The following is a 10974-nucleotide window of genomic DNA, read 5'->3' as shown; positions in this document are numbered from 1 at the left end:
AGTTAGCCGATAAAACTGACTGATTACACCCCGACCCTCAAAACTCTCAGTCCTTATTTTTTTCCTGTAATTATACACATGTCTTTGGGTTGGGTTATCCTCAGGGTGTTTTTCTTTAATCGTTGCAAAAATAGCACAAGGCTTTGCTTGAGCTACACTCATTTGACGCATAATTTTTTTTGAAGTGGGAATTAGTCCGCTCATCTGTCGATATCCCTGAGGATATACAACCAATCCATGATTGTGCTGTCATCTCTCTCCAGCAACACCATTTACCACCCAACCTACTAATTCCCCGATTTCTAGAACCTTCACCTGGAATTTGCAACCACAATATTTTGTTTTCGTATTCCTCCGTATTACTTCCTCTATATCCTTATCCCTTTGGGTATTCTTTATACCATGGGCACATTTAAAAAATATCCATTTCAATTTTCTCCCGATCTTGTGAGAAGATATAGTTAACTCGAAGCCAAGACGAATCGCCGTCTGTTTTGCCCATTTAACAGCTTCCTGGTATGTTTCAAACGTCTATAGAGGATAAAATTCTCCACTGTAATCGACACTGTCACCTCCAAAGTCTTCTAACGGAATCTGCAAACGTTAACTAATGAACATTAGATTCCATTACGATCAAATTTGCTAATATGTTAGGTCCTAAACCCCAAAATTCTATTTTATGGGTACAGGACGTGTGCACATTGTGCCTCACCACTAGGTGGGGTGTATGAACATCACGCCCCACCTTGTGGTGGGGCATGATGTACACACGCCCCACCACAAAATGGGGCATGATGTTCATACGCCCCACCTCCAGGTGGGGCGCAATGTTCACACGCCCCGGACCCCGACAACCATGTATTTCAAAAAATTTAAACATTTTCAGACATTTTTAAACGGAAATATACCTCGACTTCAGTGGATTGTTCGTTCTCATCTCTTCCTTTGGATGGCGGATTGCTCGCCATTACACGTATAATCAAGGATTTAGGAAAGAATTGGGATTTGAGAGAGTTTGAAAGGGTTTAGGGTTTTTGAAATATATGGTAAAAGGGTAGTATCATCTTTTCTCAGGGGCTGAGTGTATGAATTTACGGTTGGGTATAGTAATCCACGAATTAAATCAATAAGATTAATTTTTTATTATGTTAATCAATTTATGAATTACAACAACAACGACAACAAAGCCTTAGTCCCGAAATGATTCGGGGTCGGCTAACATGAACCATCATATAAAACTGTGAAATCAAGTCGTGTCAGCGACACAAATTCGCTCCCTCCACTCCGTCCTATCCATTACCAGATTTTCCTCAATTCCCAGTAAACTCATATCACTCTCGATCACCCTCCTCCAAGTTTGCTTAGGTTTTCCCCTACCCCTCACCACTACATCCCTTTGACACTCTTTGGTTCTCCTAACCGGCGCATCAAGCGCTCTACGTCTCACATGGCCAAACCACCTTAGTCAGTTTTCTCTCATTTTATTCTCAATAGATGTGACCCCTACTTTTGTCCTAATTATTTCATTACTCACCCGATCCTTTCTCGTATGACCACACATCCATCTCAACATACGCATCTCCGCCACCGATATCTTATGGATGTGGCAGTGTTTCACTGCCCAACACTCCGTACCATATAACAATGCTGGTCTAATTGCCGTCCGGTAGAATTTCCCCTTCAATCTATTAGGCATGCCGGGGTCACAAAGGAAACCCGTAGCACTCTTCCACTTCGACCAACCAGCTTTAATCCTATGAGCAACATCTCTATCTACTTCTCCATCCGTTTGGATAATAGATCCTAAATACCGGAAGCAATCCGAGGCCTGAACAACTCTCCTATCTAGGGTGATTGTCCCTGCCTCCCTACTCCTATGGCCGCTAAACTTACATTCCAAATATTTTGTCTTACTGCGGCTCAATCAATTTATGAATTAATTAGAAAAAAAATCTAACAGTCTTTCTATAAGAAGATTTTTTTGCTCATTCAAAATATAGTTCATCTGGAATTTTTTCTCTCTGCCAAATTTTATTCAGCTCTCAAAACCGAAACCGAAACCAGCCTATTTTTTCAACCCTAAAGAAAAACCTCTAGTTCAGTTAACCAATTTTCCGATTTGGTTTACCGGTTTTCAGTTCGATTATCGGTTTGTCCGGGTTTTTTTGTCCACCCCTAACCATGCTTCATATGGTCTACAATTCTCCAAGCTCCTTGTTGGTGACTGATAAACTGCACCAAAAAAAAAGATTAACCCAAAATCTTCTTGACAATCTCTTCCTTTTAAGAAGACATGTAGTTATCTCTATAATTGTTTAATTCTTTCTTTCAGACACTCCATTTTGTTGTGGTGTATGGCGGATTATCATTTCATGTCGTATGTCATTGTCTCTGCAATATTTTTCAAATTCAGTTGAGAGATATTCGCCTTCATGGTAAGTCCTCAATGTGTTGATTTTTAATCTAGTAAAATTCTTTACTTCTACCTTGAAATCTTTGAATTTCTAGAAGGCTTTTAATTTTTCTTTGACACAATATACCTAAATTTTTCATGAGTAATCATCAATGGAAGAGATAAAATAATGGTTACCTCCTAGAGATGAAATTGTCATCGGACAACAAAAATTCGAGTGAATAATTGGAGTGGTCTTTTTGCTTTCCATGAAGATTAAGAAGGAAAATGAATTTTGTGTTGCTTTCCAAGTTGACAGGCTTTAATAAACATCATCAAGATGATCAATATTAGGCGAACCCTTTACCGTTCCTTGAAAGCATCTCCAAATTTCCATAGTTCAAGTGGCCATATCTATCATGCCATAATTTTGAAACTCCTTTATCAACACCAACAAAACAAGACATATTCTGATTTTCGAGAGTGAGTGAAAAGTGATTATTTGAAGCAACTCCAACTTTAGCAATAATCTGATTTTTCTTTGACAAATAACAAGCCATATCATGGAAGTGAATGCCAACCCCTTGTTCAAAAGATGACTGGTAGTAAGGAAATTACTTTTTAGACCAGGAATAAAATAGACTTCGGACATTCTTTTAACTCTTCCTTTTGTTTTGAACTCCAACTCACCAACACTATTTACTTTGTATGATTTTCCATCTCCTACCATTACTTCTCCATAATCACATTCAAATAACTTCAAAAACAAATTTTTGTTTCTTGCCATATGTTTGTTAGCACCATTGTCTATACCAAACATTTTGACATATACGAGCAATAAAGTGTCTTGGTCGCTCTTGGTTTCTACATCATATTAGCTTCATGTTTTTCTTCTTCCTTGTGCCAACATTCATACGCCAAATGATAAGGTTTATGGCAATTATATCATTAAAATAGCCACGGCCCTTCCCTCTTTGATTTCTATATATACGTCCTCTTTATGAACCTCTGAAATTATGACTTTGATTTGCATCATTCCATCCATTCTCCTTGCATACATGATAGCCTCTTTTATGAGCATTTGAGCCTCTTCCTTTGAATTTTCCTCCTCTTTCATGACCATGATTTCTACCTCTTTGGTTTTTGAAATTTCCCTTCCTATCATTTCAAAAGAACTTTGACTGAAGTGTTTGATCCAAAACTACTTCCTTCTTCTTGTTTAATCTTTCTTTATGAGCTTACAATGATCATGTGAGTTCATCAATGGCTACCACAATGTTGTCAAATATATAATCCAAAGATCAGAAGATTTATTAAGTGACATGAATAGTTTCACCATTCCTTGTTAACTGGTTGATTATTGACAATACCCCCAAACAATAATCAGAAACAAATTCCGGCTCCATTTATGCAAACTTTCAAACTCCTCTTGAAGAGTTTGCAACCGAACCCTTTTTACCTTTTCATCTCCTTTGAAAGAATTCTCCAAAAATTCCCATGACTGCTTCATATGATTGTACTCCTTGGTATCTCCAAAACAGGCTTGCTAGTTTTTTTCCTTGATTTTCTTAGACTCTCCTTTTGAACTTGTTTTAATGTTTCCTTATTTTCAACCTCAACTTCAGTATACCCTTTTTCAATTATTTCACATTCTTCTTGAGATTTAAGAAGAGCCATCATTTGGATATTCCATTTACCATAAAAAAATTGGTTAATTGAGGGACATAAGAGAGAGGAATAAAGTTATCCACTCTGATCGAACGGAGCTCTGGTACAAATTTGTTAAAGATAAACTTAAAATTGGAGAATAAACAAAGTATAAAGGAGAAAAATGGATTGTTTCTGATTAGTATTTTTCACACTACTTAATTGAATTACAATGCATATATTTATACTCTAAGACGACTCTTCATTAAAGTACATAGCTTTTGTTAAACAATACAACTCTTCATTAAACAATACGACTCTTCACTATGACTATTCATTTAAAAACACGACTCTTAATTAAATTCATGACTCTTCATTATAATTATGTCCGAGTTAATTTAATCTAGTGCGAACAATATTCGTGAACTTTTAAACTACATATAAGGATATCTTTACAAACACCTAAAACTTTAAAGTTTATTTTTATGATTTACACCCTTGTATTTTTTCAACTACATAAGATAATTTTTTCTGGTATATTATAATCCAGAACAATCTTGATAACAACCCAAATAAATCTTTCTAGAGTGAGGAATAAGGGAAAATTAATATAAATAATGACAAGTTATTATTCCTCCTAGAAATCAGATTAATGACCTAACGCATGGTTTATGTAGAATTAATGATAATTAATGCAGGGTAAATATGCAACAATGAAGAGTAATGAGTCTCTAGCATTATGACATACCGTGTGGGCCATGACGAGACACGCCATAACAAGATACGTCCGATAAGAGCAGGTAAAAAAGACATGTCATTATTCTCAAGGAAAGCGTACATACACCTCAACGGTTCTAAAGAATACCAAAAGGCGCATTTATAACCATTTATGAATGGGAATAAATACAATTGAATGGTAATTAATAGTCATTAAGGGGAATAAAGACTTGACTGTTCGAATACCCCCACTCTGAGGTATTCGAGGATGAATGCTAGGATTAATGGAGAATTGATGACAATTAATAGCAATTAAAGATGGGTAATGGCATTACTGTTCATCTACATCTCCACTTGATAACATTCAAATATTATACATGAGGAAAAAGCATAATTAGACAAAGGATGAGGGAGCCGCCATGAGCAAAGATACGCATAGGATCTGCCATCCATACTCTTATGGATAAGGATTCGCCGACGAATCTCCAGGACAGATACAAAGATGCCAAAAGGACAAAGCGACACTAACATCCGTAACTATGAGAACCGTTACACAACGGTTAATAACCATCAAGAAGTCATTTATTAAACATGACTCTTCACATGCTTCCCTATCCATGCTAAAGATTACAGAAATCTATATAAATACTCCAACTTCCTGTGATCAAAGGTATACTTACTGATTCCCTACGTTTGTGTTTATATTTTATTCTCAGAATTATTACTGACTTAAGTATCGGAGTGTTCTCGGCCAAACCCAACAACGTTTCACAGGGAAAAGCTCCGGGTGAAGATTTTTCACAAGTTATCAAATCTCTTATCCATTGGTCAAATTAATTAGCACTAAAAATATTTATAAACATAAACATTACATAATTCATAACAATCTCTTATCCATTATGGTAATGTGGGACTAAAAAATATAGGAGTAGCTAGTGAAGATTAGATAGTTATGGTTGAGTTTGATATTGGTGTTTATTATGACAACTAAATAACAACTCATAATTTACTATTTTAGAAGCTAAATAAAGGAATTCAAAGGAAATTCAAAGCTATTTTGAAGCAACTAAATTTCAAAAAATTGACTATTCTTACTCTTCTCCATTGATTTCCTAACTGCCATTGGCTACCAAAACCCCAAAAACAATTTTAACATAAAAGAAAATCAATCAAAGTTTTCTCATTTTTTTACCTGGTTCCCAGCCTGTCTCCGACTCTCAATGGAGGCAAGCTAAAACCCTCTAGAAAAAAAAACTAAACAATTAGCTTCAATCTCATTTATTTTTGGCGTACAGGAAAACTTTCCTTCTTCTATTATGTTGTGAAAGTTGATTCCTTTTCTAGTTTTCCTGTACGCCAACCCTTATGCTTTCTTCTTCTTCCTTTTCCCTCCTGTCAAACCATGAACATTTTCAATGCCAACATTTCCCCCTTTTTCCTTCTCTATTCTATTGCATTCGTCGCCTTTTACGAAGCTAGTACCGCGCGGGAATTGAAGGTTTTCCGCGTAAACTGTGGCTCAGGATTTGAAGAGAAAGATGCTGATGGACATAAATGGGAACCTGATGCTAGATACCTACATGGAAATTTCTCAAAAGCTAGATCAAGTCATCAAGATTCTTCAATTGTATCAGACATTCCATACATGGATGCAAGAATTTTCCATTCAAAAGGAACTTATAAATTCCCTGTGATGCAGCAAATCCGGTATTTCATCAGGTTGTACTTTTACCCTTCAGAATACAATCATCTCAATATCTCTCATTCCTACTTTACAGTCCAAGCAGCAGGAGTTACCCTTCTGAGAAATTTCAGTGCTTGGACTGCAGCTCAGGCGCACGGGCGATCTTTTGTGATCAAGGAGTATTCTCTAGCTCCATTGAATACGGATACTCTTTCTGTCTCCTTTAAGCCATTAAGAGGTGCTAATGACAGTTTTGCTTTTGTCAATGGCATTGAGCTCGTCCCGATCACCGGACAACTCTTCGGTATGGGGCCTGAGGTTGGACGGCGTGATATGCATATGATTAATACAAATGCTACTAATTTGGAGACAATGTATAGGTTGAATATCGGAGGGCAATTCATCCCTCCGAAAAAGGATTCTGGTAATCTAGGTAGGGCTTGGTTCAATGATGATCCTTTCTTACATGGTACATCAATGGGGATTAGTCTGCAGGCAGACGGGCGGGTTCCGATTAAGTATAATCAAATTCCTAAGTTTATGGCTCCTGTTGATGTTTATTCAACATCAAGAACAATGGGGGAACATTCAATGGACAACCTTTTGTTTAACCTGACATGGGTTTTTGAAGTTGATGCTAACTTTACTTATATGATTAGGTTCCATTTTTGTGATTTTATATTGACTAGACCAAATCAGATAACGTTTAACATTTACATCAACAATCAAACTGCTCAATGTGATCCACATCCTGCTGATGTTATTGCCTGGGCAGGAAAACCAGGAGAGCCTGTTTATAAAGACTATATGATTACACTTGAGGATGGAACTGATCAGGGAAAGCACTACATTCAAGTAGATTTACACCCTTCAATTCGGAATGATCCCCAATTTTACGACGCTCAGATTAGCGGTTTAGAGATATTCAAGATCAATGATGATGATCAGAGCTTAGCAGGCCTGAATCCTGACCTGTCCGCCGCGGATCCAACAGGGGCGAACCACGCAGGTTTTGTAATTTCGGAGAGGGAATTGGTTGTGGGAGGAACTGCAGGTGTTTTCTTAGCAGCTGCATTGTTCCTAGTCGTTTCGAAAAGGAAAGCCGTAGAATTGTCCTCCGCCTCAAACCCGAATCTGCAGCCAATCTACGGTAGCTCTCATGTTATAAACACGAGCAGCAGAAGATCAACTGTTAGTGGTAGCTCATCGAAACACTCAAAGGCTCAATCTTTATGCCGCCGTTTCACTCTAGCTGAGATAAAACATGCTACAAAGAATTTCAAGGAGGGGAACATTATCGGTGTTGGAGGATTCGGAAATGTTTATAAAGGTTACATTGATGAACATGAGAAAGTCGCAATCAAAAGATCAAACCCTCAATCAGAACAAGGGATTGATGAATTTGACACGGAGATCGAAATGCTTTCACATTTGAGACATAAACATTTAGTCTCATTAATCGGTTTCTGTGAAGAAGAGAATGAAAGATGTTTGGTTTATGATTACATGTCAAATGGGACATTGAGTGACTTTCTACATAAACCAAAGGGAAAAACTAAGCTTTCATGGTCTAAAAGATTAGACATTTGCATAGGAGCAGCAAGAGGGCTTCATTATCTCCACACAGGAGCAACACATACAATCATTCACAGAGATGTTAAGACAACAAACATTCTCTTGGATGAACATTTGATTGCTAAAGTTTCGGATTTCGGGCTGTCGAAAATCAGTTGTCCGACGAAAGAAAAAGGTCATGTTAGCACCATGGTTAAAGGAAGTTTCGGGTATTTAGACCCCGAATACTTTAAAAAACGAAGATTGACAGAAAAATCGGATGTTTACTCTTTCGGCGTTGTGTTGTTTGAATCATTATGTAGAAGGCCTGCTGTGGATAATAGTTTACCTCTGCAGCAGATGAACCTTGCTGAATGGTCTCTGAGATGCCAGAGGAATGGGAATCTTGAAGATAACATTGATCCTGAAATTAAGGAAACAATCAATCCAGAATGTCTGAAGAAATTCATAGAAACAGCTCTGAAATGTTTGTCTGAAGAAGGAAACCGGCGACCGGCGATGAGTGATGTTCTTTGGAACCTTGAATATGCTCTTCAATTGCAAGAAGTTCCAGATAGTTCGGAGTTTAGTGTTACTAGAACAATTTCAGCACATGGTGATCCAGATCAACAACTCAACTTTTAATCCAGATTATTATAAAGATTTAGTCTTTTCTTTTACTTGTTTTTACATACGAGATTGCTTTAAAAATTAAGAAAGAAAAAAGATTAAAAACAAGAAATGAGTCTACTTCTGTAAATGGTTCACTTGGTTTCTCTTTTATAAGAAAAAAACAAGCAAAAGAAACAAAAAAATGTAATACATTGTAGAAAAACACTTTTTTTTTTTTAATTTCTTTGGTTATATTAAAATTCATTTTTGTAATAGATTAATTGAAATAATTTGTATATATTATAATATGCTTCAAAGAAAGAGTAGGAGTAGAATATAAGTGTTTGGTTAGATGATCGATAAATGAAGAAAAAAGTATTAAATATGAAAAAGAAAAATTATTATTCAATCAGAGTTTCATAGAAGAGAAGCTAGCCAATTACACGTTATGAGATAGTTCGACCAATTTAAGTTATGAGCGGATTATGTGGGTATAACTATTAAAACACTTAATAGTTATGTCCACATAATCCGCTCGTAACTTAAATTGGTCGGACTAAGGCTATGTGAGTAATTAGGATTTGACTTAATTAGAAGCTATAAATAGATAGGCATCATATATAACTCTAATACATAAGAGATAACTAAGAAGCAGTCACCCTCTCTCTATAACCCTAGTCCCCCCCCCCCCCCCCCCCCCTTTCTCTCTCTCTCAAGTTTTCACTTAGTTCATGGAATCATCGCATACATATCCTCTCGAATCACGTTGGAGTAGGAAGTGTGTGATAGGTGATACGAGATCATGGTTCAATTCTTCCGCTACAACAACTCAACTATAATCTGCATGAATAACACAATATGATAAAGTCATATCTCGTGTTCTATTGTTTTTTTATTCATATTTAGTGCGTAAACGAATGTTTTTGTATGCTTATGAATAATGTTTTGTTAGATTTGATTAATATGTCTGAATAAGTGTTTTTGGATCTGCTTTTGCATCCAAAAACATGAAAACACATCAGAAATTATCGAAAAGAACTATGAGTTGCGATTTAGGATTTTGTCATTTGGACTCAAATTGTTTTAGTCTCAATATAAGGTATATGTTCTGCAAACCCTATTTTATGTTCATCCTATGGACAAATGGATATTGCCAACATTGCTAAAAACCTTAAAAAAACCCTTACCGGAAGAAGTTTTGAAGGTGGAAGTAGTCAATAAGGCAGCATGTGACACACACGTGCCATTGTCGGGCATGATGCGTTAGACCAAAGGCTTGATATTCCTTGCCATGTGTCGTGTGCCGATTGGCGGTAGCATGACACATCAGCAAGCATGTGTAAGTTAGCACGTGTCATGGGGCGTATGTGGAGGCTATTCAGTAGCTTTCTATTGCTCCATTTTTTTAGTCCATATTTTTATAATTTTTTTATTAACAAAATATTTATTTTAGTTTTTCTAAATGTTGAAAAAAATCATTTTAAAATTCCAGAAACTGTATTTAATTACTCAAAAATTATAAAAAATATATATATAATTAGAAAATTTATGAGTAATTTTGGAACAATTTGAATTGATCAAAAAATATTTTGATTTATAAAAGATGTTTATATATGTATATTGATCTTTTTATTGCTTGTAACAATCATGGGCAGAGTGATTCAAGTTCCTGTTATTGCTTGATTTTTTAAACATTTAGCTAAAGATCAAAACATTTTATATGAAGTTGAAATTGCAAAATGAACTAAAATGTCAAATGAGACGATGACGAAGCAATTGTGCTTTAGATATAGTCAAGCTGCAGAAGTTGATGTAAGACCGTATCTGGGCTGGTGGTCTAGTCTCTAGGCAAGATCAAACACTTCCCTTCAACTAGTTGAACAAATCCATCTAAAAATTAATGTTATGGTGTTTGCTAACTACATATATATCGCAAAGAGAAGTTAGTCACTCATACAAGTGTTTACCCTTATTTTATTACATGATAAAAAAAAAGATAAGGATGGGGATGTTTTTGAACAAATCGAGAGCTTGTTCAATAATAGGAGTCGTCTTTCTTAAACTATGGAAATCACTTCATTAAAGTGCAATATAGTCATATGCATGCGAAAAAGCGTCTATATGTAAGAGATTATATATATGTAATCTAAAAGGAAAGCTAAGAGTGACTTGTCCTTATAGTCGAAAGCAGCCCTTAAAGCAATTGGACTAAAGTTAGATGTCTAGGTACATCTGAACTGATACTTTCGTATAGTATTAATGAAAGAGATGCACTTCGTTCAAAAGGAAAGAAACGAATACCATAACACATGACTTCATACCATATGTGTTTAGCGACCTTGAGCAACTTTTCCTAGTGTGAAACTCG

General features: G+C 36.0%; 1 protein-coding gene across 1 annotated transcript; it reads left to right on the top strand.

The window, feature by feature from the left end:
• The first annotated feature begins 6158 nt into the window (after positions 1–6158).
• Positions 6159–8639, top strand: LOC136207310 (receptor-like protein kinase ANXUR1). The gene has a single exon (XM_065998590.1). It carries the CDS (start codon positions 6159–6161, stop codon positions 8637–8639), a length of 2481 nt encoding a protein of 826 aa, XP_065854662.1.
• Positions 8640–10974: the final 2335 nt, after the last annotated feature.

This window comes from Euphorbia lathyris, chromosome 9, assembly GCF_963576675.1.
Source record: "Euphorbia lathyris chromosome 9, ddEupLath1.1, whole genome shotgun sequence".
Lineage (NCBI taxonomy): Eukaryota > Viridiplantae > Streptophyta > Magnoliopsida > Malpighiales > Euphorbiaceae > Euphorbia > Euphorbia lathyris.
The sequence above is the reverse complement of the archived record's forward strand: the minus strand, read 5'-3'. Positions and strand labels throughout refer to the sequence as shown.

What these genes read in the sequence shown, in the direction of transcription:
- LOC136207310 (XM_065998590.1), top strand. Translation starts at nt 6,159, where the DNA reads ATGAACATTTTCAATGCCAACATTTCCCCCTTTTTCCTTCTCTATTCT.